We start from the raw sequence: 16,899 nt of genomic DNA on the forward strand, positions 1-16,899 counted from the left end.
CCAAGGTACAAATTCGTACTTCATGCTTCCATGGGTCAATCGATGACAAAGACCGCCAGCTAAGAGTAGTGTGCTTTGCTTGATAGTGAAGCCTTGGCACTGTAAGTGCATCCCGAGCGTCTGTTCACCAAGGAGGTGCGGCTCAGAAAGCATCTTTTTTGGCATCCAACTGCTTAGTATGAAATGCTCCTCCACAGCTATACCAAAGGTGTCAGTCCCATTACGGTGGAGAGGGACCTCAGGCCTACAATCTACTATCCCCGAAACTCATAAAACTGGTCATGAAACCTACGGCTTTTAGCATGAAACATCGGACAAGAATTGGAACATGGAATGTCAACGCTAGTTCAGCAAGGCAGACTGACACAACTCGCCAGCTCGAAATCCTGGGGCTAAGTGAAGTCCGTCGGTCTAGTTTTGAAACTACCGTCGGGACAGGTATTGTTGTATTCCAGTAACACGGGTTCGCAACCTCACAATAATCCAAAATTACGCACCGACCGATGCCGTGGAGCTACAGGACAAGGAGAATTTCCTCAGTGAATTGAAGGCCGTCGTATTTAAAGTTCCATAAAGCGACATCAGGATCTGCTTAGGCGACTTTGTCGTGAAAATCGGCTCCGTACACACGCACTATGAGTGTGTCATACGATGGCATGGCCTTGAAGAAATGAGCTAAAAAGGTTAATTGATTGCAGAGCTTAGGGCCGATTTCTTCACCTCGGCTTAACCGGTAAGCCAGGCTTACCCATATAGTTAAACCTGGTTTAACGCTTAAGCCAGGGTGAAGAAATCGGCCCTTAGTGGCAACAACGACGACCTGGTGATGTGGTGCTCGTTCTTTCCCCATCGACCAGTGCATAAAGTCACGTGGGTTTCTCGAGATGGCCATACTGAAAACCACATCAACCACACCAGCTACGCAGCGCTAACATCGCGTCTCCCCATGCGTCAGTTGGAGAAGTGCGATTGTTAGGGACGATTTTACATACCTTTCATTTTGTTCATTCAATCGCATTATGCAAAAACCCAAATTCAGGGCAAAAATGATAATCTTTTTATTTTGAGCGTTCACGATCACTAATAATTTACAACACAAACGATGCTAAACCTATCAATAAACTTTGATTTTATGTTCAACCTCTTGCGGCTTGGCAACACTGCACTCCACGATCGTGTACACCGACTGGAACCGAATGGGTGACTTCCGTTTGATGATCAATTTCAGCGCGCATCGCTCGAGCAAATACCGCCACTTGAGCTTTCCCTTCTGCACGTCTCCCATTTTCAAGAAAGTATCCACGTTACAGTTCAACGTGTTCTCCGCAGCCTGGCTAACCAACCGGCAGTTATTCAACGTTCCCGTGTGATCCGTGATGTCCACCGGAATATCGAAATACTTGCTTATGTTGTACGGATTCGGCAGGCATTCGTCTCGTGGACATTTTTGGTCCGTCATCCGAAGCAACGACTTGCACGTCAAACTGAGTATTATAAGATAAAGATTATAAGAGACAAAAATATAACTGGCTAAGTGGAGTGGCGTAGCTGGGACTTCTTGGGGATCATTGATTGTCATTATGTTTTCATATACTTTTAGAAAGCCTTGACCAACAGAAGTACCTTCCTAACTACGCCACTAAGATACATACCACTTCCGACTGATTATCTTCGAACAACCATCCAAATCGAACTTGGAAATAACGGCATAACACAAAGCAGTAAATTGGTCCTCCTCGCCCTTCAGGTCTCCTTCGGCACGGTCCAGAATCTGCTGTACGGTCATAATCGTAGTGATATTCACCGCTACAAGAAAATTAAACAATTTTAGTGCGCTTGTGTAACGGTTGCCTTATCAGAAGATACTCAACGATCAATACTTCCATCGAAAAGCGATTGAGCAACGTCCGATTCACTGAGGGGCACTCTCATCACGTGCAAAAGCAGCTGATCCGCTTCTTCCACAGCGGGATCTTCGGTGATGATAGTTTTGCCGCTCATCCCAAGACAAATCGACTTGTGGTATTGATTGTACTCAATCCGGACGTCCATTATCAGCAGAACCGTTGTCAGCGGAATCCACTTATCGATTCGGTCGACGTATTCGCTGTTCCAGAACTTCATGGACATCCCTCCGTGGCTGGTATCCATAACAATAACTTCCCGCAGATTCTTCATCTTACCGGTCTTGGCGATTACAATCTGTTTTCTTGGTCGGATGGCGCGGACTACCACCAGCACGTTGACATTCTGACCAGTGATGCTTTGCCCGCCGGATGCGATGTCCGCCAGGGGATAAGTATCCGAAGACAGCACCGTAGCGACCGTCACCAGCTTTCTAAACTGCTCCAAAGCGGCTCCTTCGTACAGTTTGATTCCGCTGTCACCATTCTCCCCCAGACTGAGACTCCACTGGGATGTGGACCTAGGGTTGAACTGTTCACCTCGGTCCTGGGCCGATGGCAGAACTTTTGGATTGGTCACATTTACTACATCCCCAATGTGAAACATTCCATCGTACGAATCGATCATCAGCTGCGAACCCCAAACGGTACAGTTAATCGTGTCCCGGTCGCTATCTCGAATGGTCAGGGTCAAAACCCCACGGGAGGATGAGCCGTTTCCCGCATACTGTGACGAGGACGACTCGAAATACTTCGGCTCATTCTTCGCGATGACGACTCCGGTGAGAACGAAGCTGCGCGCGTCTTGATTTATTTGCGAGATGCGCTTTGTCACTATGATATCGGTAGATGACATGGTTCAGAACTGGGATAGCCAACGGAACTGTGGAAAAAATGTGAAATTTTCAATGATTTTTCTTATAATAAAATTAATTTTACGTACTTCCGGCTTTTGAAGACCGAGCACCTAACACGTGGCGGATTTGCTTTGCGTATACGTATGACGCATGGGACTGTAGCATGTGCACTGCGAGCGCCTACTGCAGATGCTGTGATTGGCTGGAAAGGCTTTGAGATTTTGAGATACACATGGAAGTAAATAATCTAGTACTGCAATGCAAACCCGAGTAGAATGAGCCATTTTATTGTCTATCCGGTTGGAATCAAGACAGACATTCAATCAAAAATTGCCATTTTCTTGGCCCACAAGTGTCGCAACAGTTTCGCATCTAGTGCGCTGTGTTGCTGACAACAACGGGAAGGATGCGCACTACTTTTGACATGATTCAAAAACGTCGCGAGTTGGGTCGCGTCGCGACTTGATTGTGCGAAGTCCGGTTTGGTGGCGGCCCGACAATACGAAGGGACAACAATAGGACGCAATCAGTGAAGTACTAGATTGAAAGTAGTGAGCTGGATTTTTGTATGGTGAGATGATCAGTTCTCCATTTCTGCGATAAAATGGTGCAAACAGCGTGGGTTATATGGTTTCTTGCCTAATTTAATGCTGTTTGAGCAAAAGTTTGGGTAACTGTGTTGTTGAAGTTGCAAGAAATAAATAATACAACATCACAGTTACCCAAACTTTTGCTCAAATAGCATCAAATTAGTCAAGAAATCATATCCACTTATCCGCGAGCGGTAATGGCGGCGGCGGGCATATCCAACCGGTTCGGATGTTGACGTTTGTTGGGGGAAAGTCAAAACAATTTCATTCTCCTCCTCACCCCTTCCCCCACAGTTTGTTGGCGCCAACCAATTTCGATCCCCAAGAAACGTCAAAATTCGAACCGGTTATTAGTGCCCGCCGCCGCCATTGCCGCTCGCGGATAAGTGGATAACCCACGCTGTTTGTACCATTTCATTACAGAAATGGAGAACTGATCATCTCACCATACAAAAATCCAGCTCACTACTTTCAATCTAGTACTTCACTGATTGCTTCCTATAGACCACTTCACGGCGAAATTATATCTCTTTTGCTCCTTCAGAGAGTTTAAAAACAACAGGACCAGTACCTGTCAAATTTGACAGGTGTTGGTCCTGTTGTTTTCTAATTTCCCGTAGGAGAGAAAGAGAGCGATTTCTTGATGACGTCACCGTGCAATGGGCAATGTTGATGATGATATTGGTTTTCACGGGTTATAGACCACCTCACGGCGAAATTCTATCTCTTTCACTCTTTCAGAGAGTTTGAAAACAACAGGACCAGTACCTGTCAAATTTGACAGGTGTTGGTCCTGTTGTTTTCTAATTTCCCGTAGGAGAGAAAGAGAGCGATTTCTTGATGACGTCACCGTATTGGGATCTGCCGTAGATCGGATAATTGAATTAGAACAACTGTTCGGTTCAAAGGTTGGGAACTAACTAACTGAATCATTTTATTTTATGTCAAAGTACAAAAATATCATGGCCTTCTTGTTCATCAAGCGCCTACTCTCCAACACTCCTCCTCGATTGGTGAACACCTACTGCTTCTCGGAATCTTGCCAGTTTTTGTGGTGCCAGCGGCTTGGTGAGCATATCCGCTACCATTTGATCGGTGGGACAGTAGCGAACATCAATAAGGTTGTCTTCGTATAGCTTGCGGACAAAATGGTATTTTGTATCCACATGCTTTGAGCGGTTGTTGATCTTCGTTGACTTCAGTTGCTTGATGCACGATTGGTTGTCTTCGTGTACCAGAACAGGGGTCGGGACATCAACGGAGAAATCTTGAAGCATCCGGACGATCCACGTGAGTTCCTGGCAGCACTCGGCAAGTGCCACAAATTTTGCTTCGGTACTGCTAAGCGCAACGCAGGTTTGCTTGCGCGATCCCCAGAATATCGGACCTCCACCGAACAGGAACACGTATCCGGAATTTGATTTGCGACTGGCTGCATCGCTGGCCCAGTCTGCGTCCACGTAAACTTCTAAACCAGGTTCCTCGGCCTTCAGCGTAAGTTTGTGGTCCATGGTTGACTTGAGATAGCGCAGGACACGCTTAGCTTCCGTCCAGTCGGCTTGGGATGGTGAACTTACCGAACGTCCAAGTATTGATACGGATGCAGCGATGTCCGGTCGAGTGTTGACGGCCACGTATAACAGACCTCCTATTAAACTGGCGTATTGGTGGTTGTTGGGTAGTATTTCTTTCTCCTCCTTCTGTTTTAGGTGGCCGGGATCCAAGGGGTACTTCGAAGGCTTCGCTTCATCCATCGTGAATCTCAGCAACAGCTTCTGGATGTAAGTTTTCTGGTTAAGTGTGAAAGACTTACCATCACGCTCCACTTGAATACCGAGAAAATGCTTGATGTTGCCCAAAGATGTTACGGTGAAATGCCTGTTCAGGTCCCGCATGAGGCCCGCGTACTCCTCCTCATTGTGGCACGCAATTACGATGTCGTCCACGTAAATCACGAGGTACGTGTTGCCTTCACTGCCGCTCCGAACATACAGACACGGGTCGTGGGCGGACTGCCGGAAACCCATCTGCTTCAGTACACCGTCGATCTTCTTGTTCCAAATACATCCGGCTTGCCTGAGTCCGTACAGGCCTTTCTTGATCAAGCACACAGCATCGCCATCTTGTGCTTCGTAGCCGGTTGGCTGCTTCATGTAAACCGTCTCCTCCATTTCTGGCAGGCAGTTTTGACATCGGCGTGTTTGACCAGCATGTTGCGCTGACCAGCAACTGTAAGCAGCGTCCTGAAGGTGACTTGTCGGACCACTGGCGCGAAAACTTCATCAAAATCCGTCCCGTACATCTGCGAGAAACCTTGTGCTACTAGTCGGGCTTTGTAGCGTACGATGTTGCCGTCTTCGTCCAGTTTGCGCTTGAAAATCCATTTGGATCCCACGACTTTGCGATTGGCGAGCAAAGTTGTCAATGTCCAGGTACGGTTCTCGGCGTGCGACTTCATTTCTTCGTCCATTGCTGCTATCCATTGTTCCGCTTCAGGGCTCTCGATGGCTTCTTTGTAGGTTCTCGGCTCCGGAATCGCTTTTCGTACCATCCCCGTCGTTTCACGGTATCGCTGGGGCGGTATGCCTTTCGTGCTCCGACTTGATCTCCGGGGCGTAACTGCTTCATCGTCATTCACCTCTTCTTCTTCTACTTCACAGGTTGAATCATACATGCTTGAATCGGAATCCGCTGGCGTAGCCTCATCCTCAAATGTGCCTTCATCATCGCTTTCATCTTCAAGTTCTTCGGCTTCAACGAGTGTCTCCTGCGGTATCACCGACTCGTACTCCACGGATGTCGGAGATGGTTGACCTCGCGTTGTAGCTGCTGCTTCTTCTTCTTCGACGAAAAGTGCATCTCGGCTGATCACGATGTCGTTTGTAGCTTGATCGATGAAACGGAAGGCTTTGTGGTGATCCGAGTAACCGACAAACGATAGCTTGATTGCTTTCGGTTCCAGCTTCGTCCGCTTGACTTTGGGCACATGGACAAACGCTGCACATCCGAACCTCCGGAGATTTCCATAGTCTGGTTTCTTGCCGAACCAGAGTTCATGAGGAGTCTTCTCTACCGATCGAGACGGCAGCATGTTCTGCAAATGTACCGCCGTGTTGACCGCCTCTGCCCAGAAACGGTAGTCCATTTTCGCATCGAGTAGCATGCAGCGTGCCATTTCCACAATCGTCCGGTTTTTGCGCTCCGCAACTCCATTCTGCTGCGGTGTGTAGCTTGCAGTGTATTGTGGGACGATTCCATTCTCCCTGTAGAACTGGCCCAAGCGCTTCGCCTTATACTCGCCCCCTTGGTCAGAGCGAATGATCACGGGATTCCTTCCAAAACGATTCCGCACCATGTTGACGTAATCCTCGATTTTCTCAACGGCCTCTGACTTCCGCTTGAGGAAATATACCACGGTGTATCGACTGTAGTCATCGATCATCGTGAGAAAGTATCTTGATCCACCTGGCGACGTCGTGTTCATTGGACCGCAAATGTCTGTATGAACGAGATCCAGGGCCGCCGATGACTGTCGAGCTGCCTTCTTGGGAAACGGTTGCCGTGGTAACTTACCAGCCGCACAGCACTCGCAGGGACGTTGGATGTTGCATTTACGTATGGCCACGCCGGTAGCCATGTCTTCTCTCACCACTCGCTGGATCGCTTCAGGATCTCGATGCCCGAGCCTTCGGTGCCACACGTCGACACAATCCTTCGGATGACTCGCTGCCGCCGCTTGCATTCCTTGCTCCTTGGCGATCTTCAGGTAGAACAAACCACCGACCTTCTGCGCAACTGCAGCGACTTCACCTCTGCTCCTGATCACGCATTCATGGGACTTCGAGAAATGTACGTCCGCGCCCTTCGTTACCAATCTGCTTACCGAAATCAAGTTGGATTCCAGTTCCGGAACGTAGTACACATCCGACAGGGTTACTTCATGTTCTTCGCCTTGGTCGTCACAGCAAATCAGTTTTCCGGAACCGATCCCTTTCACGTGTGTCTCGTTTCCGTCGGCCAGGGTGATGGATGTCCCTGGACTACTCCTCAGCTCATCGAAAAACGTTCGGTCTGCGCACATGTGGGATGTCGCGCCAGAATCCACCACCCACGCTTTGGTTGGTTTTTCACCGCAGTTGGCCATGAACGCGAACGATGACACTTTTCCGATTTTCGCACTTTTACCTTTTGCTGCAGGCTTCGGTTTTCTCCCGCCGCTCGGTTGACTGACGGCTTCCTTCTCGGACTTCGCTAGGGGACATTCTCGCTTCACGTGGCCGGGTTTGTTGCACCGGTGACAGATAACGCTTCGTTTTTCACCGCCCGCTCGCAAAATGGCTTCTCCGGGATGGGACTTCTCCGCTCGCTTCTGAGCCTCGTCGAGCAGCTTCCGCTTCACAAGCTCCATCGTCAGTTCTTCGTCGGACCGGCTCTCCAGTGCCGTCGTTAGCGTGTCGAAGGTGTCCGGCATGCTCTTCAGCACCATCGCAACTTTGAGGCTTGATTCCAGCTCCTGTCCAGCGTTGGCTAGGCTTGCGAAGAGTTCGTCCATCCGGAAGAGGTGGCCTTCCATGTCTCCATCGTCCAGATACTCCGCCTTGCAGAGCTTTTTCAGCACGGAAACCCTGGTGCACATCGTGGTTTTCTGATGATGGCCTTCCAGAGCTTTCCATGTCTCACCTGACGTCTTGCAGTTTCTGATGAGAGGGTGCTGGCTGTCGTCGACAAGTAGAGCAATCGTGGCACGAGCTTTTGCATCTCCATCCTTCCAGGCTTCCGTCAGGGGGTTTGGGGCGGCCTCCGTGACATGCTTCCATAGATTTTCGCGGATGAGCAGCATCTCGACCTTGAATCTCCAACTTTCGTAGCCTCCGCTCCGTAGCTTCTCAATAAAAAACTTGCTTCCGTCCATTTCTTCTTTTGAAAAAATCTTCCAGAATCTTCTAGTTAAAAATGGCCCATAACCTATTGGGATCTGCCGTAGATCGGATAATTGAATTAGAACAACTGTTCGGTTCAAAGGTTGGGAACTAACTAACTGAATCATTTTATTTTATGTCAAAGTACAAAAATATCATGGCCTTCTTGTTCATCAAGCGCCTACTCTCCAACACACCGTGCAATGGAGTATTGAACGCTTCCTCCTGTCAAAATTCATTCATAAAATCGGCTCGTAAAATTGACTATACATTCAGCTAGAGCCACTCTACATCCCGGTCAACCAGATCACGATCTTCTTTAACGTTGAACTTTTCGTCATTGAAATCATCGTCATCATCAAACATTTGAAAGCAGTTTTTTCGTTCAAAACAAAAGTTGTTGCTATGAAAATATATTCACTGTACTCCACATGAGGAATATAATGCAGTTATACGCGCCAACTTGTGACGTAGTTGGGGGGGCGAGGCCTCTCAAAACCAATCAAATTCGGAATATTTCGACGCAGTTCATCTAGTTTAGGCATATTTACGTGATAACTAGTGCATTGAGGTGAAAAAAAAAGAATTTTGTCCAATTTTGGAGAGCTTCGCCCCCCCAACTACGTCACAAGTTGGCGCCTATGAATGCAGTGAATATATTTTCATGATCCTTGTTTTGATTTGCAGCGAGAAAACTGCTTTTTATTTTCCGAAAAATGATGACGGATGCTTGAGCCTTAAGGACATATATGAGCTATCTAAGGATGGCCGTCACAATGGCTGCCTTGCAAATACCGAAAGCACAGATCTCGTCATCTAAACAACAGAGTTGAAAAAGCAATGAGTTGCCTTGCTCACTCGTGATAAACATTGAGTAGCATTTTCGTTTTCGGGAAATTTGCGGATGACGAGATCGGTGCTCTCGAAAATGCGAGGCAAAAATGCACCTGGACGCGCTCCCATTTCACCTTAAGGGGGAACCTTTTTTAACCGAAAAATCGACATATATCCGTCCCTAACCGTCGCTAACCGCTGCTAACGGAGCAGCAGTTAGATGCGGTTAACGACGGTTAGCAACGGATAAATGCGGATTTTTCCGGTTAGCAAAGGAGATGCCGTTCTTGGTGGCACTCCTTGATTTGCTGTTCCTTGTATTCGCTCATACGTTTCGGTTAAGGTTTTTAACTTATGACCGATAAAGGATATTTTTCAAGCTTAGTTATCGTTCGATGAAATTGTTTAAATACAGTAGACGTTTGCTCGATGCAAACGCCTCAACTGCAATGCTTATTAAGGAGAAACTTCAGAGAACACAAACATGGCTGCCACTATGGCCGATTTGGTCCCCTACTCACGTTTTCAAGAGCACCAATCTTGGTTTGATGCTTCGTTCGTCAGATTTGTGCCTCTAACGTTTGTATGCACAATTGCAATGGGATTTCTTGATGTTTCACCTTAACTGCAAGTCCGGTAAGTGTAACAATTTTGAAGTTATCGCAGCGCTGTCCGTCAAATTTCTGTCAGGGCAGACAACAGTTGCACAGCGATGCACTTTTGAATGCATTTTAGATCACTTTCAGAGAAACTGGCTAGTCTTTGACATCTGTCAGTCGTTACAGTTAACGAATTTCATTCGGTAGGTGAAATGTAAACATGTTGCAGTTATCGAACGTCTACTGTATAGGTATGTAACGAAATAACCACACACTCAATCCTGAATGCCTGTTCGGTACCTTTTTGACGAAATTAGAACAACAGTACGATTTCGGTAGTTTCGGTAATCGATTTTACTGAGGCTCAGTACACCATCAGTGAAAAATGGGTGCAAAAGGTAAGCAATCAATATACAGCTATATTCAGCTGTTCTAATAGGACAGATCGGTGAAGTACTAGATTTGTAGTAATGAGCTGAATTTTTGTATGGTGAGAAGGTCAATTCTCTGTTTCTGCAATGAAATGGTGCAAAAAGCGTGAGTATTATGATTTCTTGCCTAATTTGATGCTGTTTGAGCAAAACTTTGGATAACTATGTTGTTTATGTTGCACGAAATGGAGAAAGCAACAACATTGTTGCCCAAAGTTTTGCTCAAACAGCATCAAATCAGGCAAGGAATCATAATACCCACGCTTTTTGCACCATTTCATTGCAGAAACGGAGATTGACCTTCTCACCATACTAAAATTCAGCTCATTACTACAAATCTAGTACTTCACCGATCTGTCCTATTCAGCTCATTACTACAAATCTAGTACTACACCAAAAGTACCCCATTTCGTCACATACACGTGTGGTAACCGTCACTTAAATTTGCAAAGGCGTCTTCCCTGATAAAAAAAATTCCAATAAAATCACCATAAACGACCATTGAATAATGATAAATTTGTCTGTTCAACAATAAATTATATTGTGTACGTATTTTCCTGCTAAAAATGCTGTATTGGAACTACAATACGTGCACAATAAAATCAATGGTACTAGAGATTTCACTTATAAAAACACCATACATTGAATGGTAATTGACTTGAATTTGCTCCAGAATTTTAGGATTTTTTATGGTAAAGATACATAACAACCCCCATTTTCTATTGTAAAAATGACATTTACAATATATGCTATGGTGGAAAACCATAGGGTGTGTTGTTACTCTATCGTTTTAAACAATTGAATTAATAGTAAATACCATTCATTTCAGCGTGTTGTAACAATAGATTCTGTTGTATCTCTATGACCTTTTTTATCAGGGTTACCGCCACAAAAATCGTTAGCAAACTGAAGCATCTAGCGTATACTGAGCGAAAACATCCTCTCAAAACCGAATTATCCGTCATTCCTCCTCATCCGAAATCTTAAACGCCCGTTTTCAAATGATTACAGCGACCGAAAGACAAATCACAGCTGTATCGTATGATTGTCGGACGAATACTGTCCAACAAAGAGAACGGTTACAGGATGATCCGTCATTCGATATTGGGAGAGAAGTCAATATTGAATTGGCAGAGCCAGTAAAACACGTCTGGTTTCGGTTAGTGTTACAGTGGAAGTAAAGAAAATTTTATTCAAAATTAGTCTAGCCTACTACGATATGTTTAATCTATATTGCTATGTTAGATTGGCGGTTGCCATCCAACACCCCTGCTCAACCGTACAATCCTAGTTTGGATCTCAGCATCTCGAAAGGTCCACGAGGCAGTCCCTTAGTGAACAAGTCCGCTAGCTGTTCAGTTGTTGAAATGTACTTGATTTTGAACGTACCATCTTGCAGCTTCTCACGAATGAAATTGTAGCGGATGTCCACGTGTTTCATCCTTTTGTGGTCTCGCGGCTCCTGAGCAATGCATATACACGACTGGTTGTCTTCATACAGAACTATGGGGTGTTCTAGTGTGATTCCGAGCTCCAGTAAGAGGTTCTTTAGCCAGATTGCTTCACATACCGCCTGACTGAAGGAAACGTACTCCGCTTCGGTAGATGATAGTGCAACGGTGCTCTGTTTGCGGGTCATCCAGGAAACAGTACCGCCGAATACTTGAAAGACGTTACCTGATACTGAACGGCGGTCGGCAGGATCGTTGCCCCAGTCAGCGTCAGCGTATCCTACTAGTGGTTCCGTTTCTTGGTTCCTCCGAAAAATCAAACCATGGTGAATGGTTCCTTTCAAGTATCGGAGAATGCGCTTCAAATGACTCCAGTGATTTCTTGATGGAGCAGATTGGTATCTGCTGAAGAAGTTCACGGCCGCGCTAATATCCGGTCTTGATGCCAGAGCCAGATACGTTAAGCAGCCAATCAGCTCTCGATAAGTTTCGGTTGTCACGGCTTGATTTTTCAGCGGTGTCGTTGCAGGTTGCAGTCCGCCATGCCAAAACGCTCCAGCAGGTCCATGACGTATTTCGGTTGACTGATCTTCATCACTCCCTTCGCTTGTTCGCGATCGATTTTCAGTCCCAGAAAATTCTTCAAATTTCCAACATCTGTCATTTCGAATCTTGCTGACAACTTTTTCTTCATTCCAGAAATTATATCCAGGCGGTTGGACACCAGGATTATGTCATCGACGTACAAAAGGAGGTAGACGACCTTCTTCCCATCGCTCCTCCAGTAGAGACAGCTATCCAGATTGGAACGTTGGAAGCCAAGCTGAAGCACGAAGTTGTGGAATTCCGAGTTCCAGCTCCGTGGGGCCTGCTTCAATCCGTAGAGCGACTTCTTCAGGCGGCAGACAAGGCCGGGGTCACCTCGTTCGAAGCCTTCGGGTTGTCGCATATAAATTTCCTCCTTGAGCAGTCCATTCAGGAACGCTGTCTTGACGTCCATTTGGTGCATGTGGTATCCCATCTGGTTCGCGACCGCCAGCAGCACACGCACCGTGGTCCCCTTCGCTACCGGTGCATAAGTTTCGTCGTAGTCGTAGCCCTTTCGCTGGGAATAGCCCTTGGCGACCAGGCGGGCTTTGTACCGGTCGATGTTACCGGCTTCATCTCTCTTGACCTTGAAAACCCACTTGCAGTCGACGATATTCTTGCCTGGTGGTTTCGGAACGAGCTCCCATGTTTCGTTTTTCCGCAACGATTCCAGCTCGCTTGCGATGGCCAATTTCCAGTGCTTCCAGTCGTCTCGCTGTCGTAGCCCATCGATTGTCTCTGGCAAGTTCTCCACGAATGATTCAGCGTTCAACGCAAACGCTAGCGCACGCGCTAGCGTCGAATGGTCATGGTCGTCGGGTTTTCCTGTAGAACATTCAGCAGCGGTAGAAACTTGTAAGCCGGTGATAAAATCAAGCAACTTACCGGGAAGTTTGCGCTCCCGTCCGCTTCGCCTCGTGATCACTTCTGCTGGGCAGTTGACACGTTCTGGTTGCGAAGGGAGCGCGGGTTCAGCATCGTCGTCCTCGTCAGGTGTCAGATAGTCTTCCCGCACATCTGCTACTGCTTCGTCATGCTGAACGTCATCCGCTACCGGAGTGGATTCCGGCCTGGGCTCAGGTTGCTCATCCGGATCACTTGCTTCTCCGTTTCTGTACAGCACCTTCTTTGGAACAATCGGTACCGCAGGACCAACTCGCTGCTCGTCGAACACAACGTCTCTCGCAATCGATAGTTTCCGCTTACGTGGGTCCCAGACTCGGTACCCGTTTGCCGTATATCCAACCATGATATTTTTCTCCGATTTGGAATCTAACTTACCACGTTTTTCCTTCGGAACCCAAGTGTACGCCACGGATCCGAAGACTCGCATCTTGTCGATGTTGGGTTTTCGTCCATACCACATCTCATACGGCGTTTTGTTCTCTTTCAGCGCTGATGTTGGGCTCCTGTTGCACACATACGCAGCGGTGCACACCGCCTCACCCCACATGGACTTGTCCAAGCCAGCTTCTTGTACCATTGACCGCGATTTCTCCAGTAGAGTCCGGTTCATCCTCTCCGACACCCCATTTTGCTGTGGGCTGTACGGGACGGTTGCTTCCACGCTGATGCCTTGTGTACGACAAAACTTACGGAAGGAATTTCCGGTGTACTCCCCGCCGTTGTCGCACCTCAGTCGAGCCACTCGAGTACCGAAGAACGCCGTCACTAAAGCACAGTACTCCTCAAACTTCGATTGCACTTCATCCTTGGACTCGAGAAAATAGACGACCGTAAAGTGACTGTAGTCGTCAATGAACGTGACGAAAAATCGCTTGTTGTCCCACGTCCTCGGCGTGAACGGACCGCATACGTCCGAATGGATGATTTCCAATGGCCGAGACGCACGTCGCCCTCCAATGTCGTCGAACGGTTGTCTTGATTGCTTCCCTTGGAGACACACTTCATAGATGCATCGTTCAGGCCAATCCAAGATCTTCGCCGTTGTTTCCACCATTCCACGCTTCCACAGAGTCTTCATATTTGCCGGTCCTAGGTGGCCGAATCGCCGGTGCCACAAATCGTAGACGTTTTCCTTCGTTGCCAATGCTCCACCGGATGCTTCGTCGACACCACCAGATGCCGTTTCTCGGAGCTCGATGTCCAACTTGTACAGTTGACCGGATCTTCTTCCGGTGGCCACAACCGTACCCTTCTTCAAAATCGCTACTGTTCCGTTCGAGATTCTTACCGTCATTCCGTTATCTTCCAGCCGCCGTACCGAAAACAAGTTGCATTCCAACTGTGGGACGTAGAGTACATCCTTCACCTGGGCCGGTACCTTCCTTCCATCGATCAGCATGTTGACCTTCACGGTTCCAGCATATTCGGCCAAAAGTGCTTGGCCAGATTTCGCTACCGCAATACGCACCTTGTTGGCCAACGGATGCAGTTCTTCAAAGAATTCCTTGCTTCCTACCATATGATCCGTCGCACCTGAGTCGAGGATCCAGTCGATGTTTTGCTTCGATACCATGGCAACGGATTTTGTTGTTGATCCCGTAGCAACGAACGTCATCTCCTCGGCAACGTTGGCTCCAAACTTCTGTCGTCGCTGAAATTTTCCACCAGACTTGCGCGGCCGGGTCGGGGCCGGGTCTTCAGCCGAACGATCGGGACATTCAGCACGCTTGTGCCCGAACTTTCCACAGTCGAAACACTTAATTCCCGATTTCTTACCGGAAAACGCCGAGTCTCCAGAGTTGTCCACGTCGGTCGCAGGACTTGGATGAACTCGCTTCACCTGCTCGTCCAGAAGCCGTTTTTTCACGTATTCCATCGTCAGCTGCTGCGGCTGAATCGTTTCCAGGGCCGTAATGAGTGCTTCGTAGGACTTGGGAAGCGCCAGAAGCAGCTGGCACACCACGTCCTCTTCCTGCATGTTCACTTCCGCCGCTCGGAGCTCCAGGAGAATCTTTTCAAAGCGAAGCAGAAACGCCTTCACGCCGCCACCTTCAGACAGTCTCAGCTCTTGGAATTGTTTCTTGAGAATCAACTTGCCAGCAATTCCAATCCGCTCGAAAGTGTTCCGCAGAGCATCCCAAACGTCCTTGGCCGTCTTCTTGTCCTTGACATACTCCAGCTGGTCTTCCGAGATCCGGTGAATGAGAAGATTCTTGCACTTTCTGTCCAGGGCCCACCGGTCTTCGAGTAGCTTCTTCTTCCGTGCACGTTGTTCCGCGGTATCCGTGACGAGATCCCTCGCGTACTCTTCTTCATCGATGGCCTTCGTCAAGCAGTCGAGCATGTTTCGGTCTTCCATCAGGACTTCGATCCGGAACTTCCAATTCCCGAAATTGCTTCCGTCGAACAGCCAGAGCTTCTCTTCCGACATCTTGATGACTTCTTGAGGACTTCTTGAAAAAGCAAAAATCAACTACTTCCGTACTGGGCCGATAACCTATTGAATTGGCAGAGCCAGTAAAACACGTCTGGTTTCGGTTAGTGTTACAGTGGAAGTAAAGAAAATTTTATTCAAAATTAGTCTAGCCTACTACGATATGTTTAATCTATGTTGCTATGTTAGATTGGCGGTTGCCATCCAACAGTCAATCAAACGAGCATCATCCAAAAACTGTACTACGTTTGCATCGCGCGCGCCCCACAACGCAAATCATCCGATGCAAGTATGCGTCGCTTATGAAGATCGATCGATACCGAAGACGTCCGATCAACTTGCAATTCCATGGATTTTAGAGGCTCATTTTGGAATTCAATCTTGCAGCAGCCATATTTGGTTAAAGAATTATTTTTGCGGAGTTTCATTTCCAATTTTATTGCATGTTTAAGCAAGTTTTGCAAGAGTAAGTTCATTCCATCGTCATGTAAGTAATAAAGTATACATCCACAATGAATAGAAAACTCATATTTCTTCACACTTCGTGTCACTGAAGGCGACGGCAGCGGGAAGTTTTTGGAGAAATCCCCGCCTTTGCAAGTATGTCCGGTCAACGTCGGCTCGAGACGTCATCATTATGCGGACAGAGCAAACCACGGAACAACGGAAGGCCGGCTGGAGCTTGCAGCTTAATGTATGGCGAACAGTGAACGAACGGTTAATACCAATTAATTACATCGATGAAATGTTTGTTTTAAATTTATTTTACATTATATTTGGGAAAGTATTCTAAATGATTATTAAAATAAAATTAAAGCAATGACAAACGAAACTATTTTCAATTTATTTTATTCAAATCTATTAAAGAAAAAAAATCGAGCTTCAAATCGTATTCATAGCGCCCAATATGCAACATCCATTCATTCCTTTTACAAATTGCTTGCATTAGAAACCAAGAAGATTTACTTCTGAATTCCTTTTTGAACTTCTTACTGAAATCGAATGATGCGCATTCGGTGTCGTCACTCGATATTGAATCAGACCGTATGAGCATCATCCAATTTCTGACTGCTCTTCGTTAAGGGGCGCGAGCGTATCAGTTGTCAGCCGGTTACGTGATAATGTATTGGTTCAGTGTAGAGTTTGCTAACGATTTTTGTGGCGGTAAGACGCCTTTGCAAATTTAAGTGACGGTTACCTACCACAATACGATATTCAAAATTAAGTGTGCAGTTAATAGTAGTCGACATTAATCTGTATATTTTGGTAAAGAGCTTTAACGAAGTTTGTGAAATGGTTGACCGGGTATTAAAAGTCTAGTACTCCTCCAAATTTGCACTATTTTAACCATTTAATAATATCTATATCCCACCGTGCGAGTCTAGT

The 16,899-nt window shown here is 46.9% G+C and overlaps 1 protein-coding gene across 1 annotated transcript; it reads right to left on the reverse strand.

Annotated features, from left to right (window-relative positions):
• Positions 1 to 777: 777 nt before the first annotated feature.
• LOC109431972 (protein hold'em) lies at positions 778 to 3,485 on the reverse strand. Its single transcript, XM_029868775.2, has 4 exons — positions 2,848 to 3,485; positions 1,872 to 2,787; positions 1,653 to 1,806; positions 778 to 1,484 (listed from the first exon to the last, which is right to left on the reverse strand). Exons 2-4 carry the CDS (start codon positions 2,758 to 2,760, stop codon positions 1,115 to 1,117), a joined length of 1,413 nt encoding a protein of 470 aa, XP_029724635.2. The 5' UTR covers positions 2,761 to 2,787; positions 2,848 to 3,485; the 3' UTR covers positions 778 to 1,114.
• Positions 3,486 to 16,899: the final 13,414 nt, after the last annotated feature.

Source organism: Aedes albopictus, chromosome 3 (assembly GCF_035046485.1).
Source record: "Aedes albopictus strain Foshan chromosome 3, AalbF5, whole genome shotgun sequence".
In the NCBI taxonomy this organism is placed as follows: Eukaryota; Metazoa; Arthropoda; class Insecta; order Diptera; family Culicidae; genus Aedes; species Aedes albopictus.

Coding starts and splice junctions, on each gene's coding strand:
- LOC109431972 (XM_029868775.2), bottom strand. CDS start 2,760: ATGTCATCTACCGATATCATAGTGACAAAGCGCATCTCGCAAATAAAT. Junction 1,807..1,871: donor TTTCGATGGAAGTATTGATC/GTTGAGTATCTT, acceptor ATTTTCTTGTAG/CGGTGAATATCACTACGATT. Junction 1,485..1,652: donor AAGATAATCAGTCGGAAGTG/GTATGTATCTTA, acceptor TATAATACTCAG/TTTGACGTGCAAGTCGTTGC.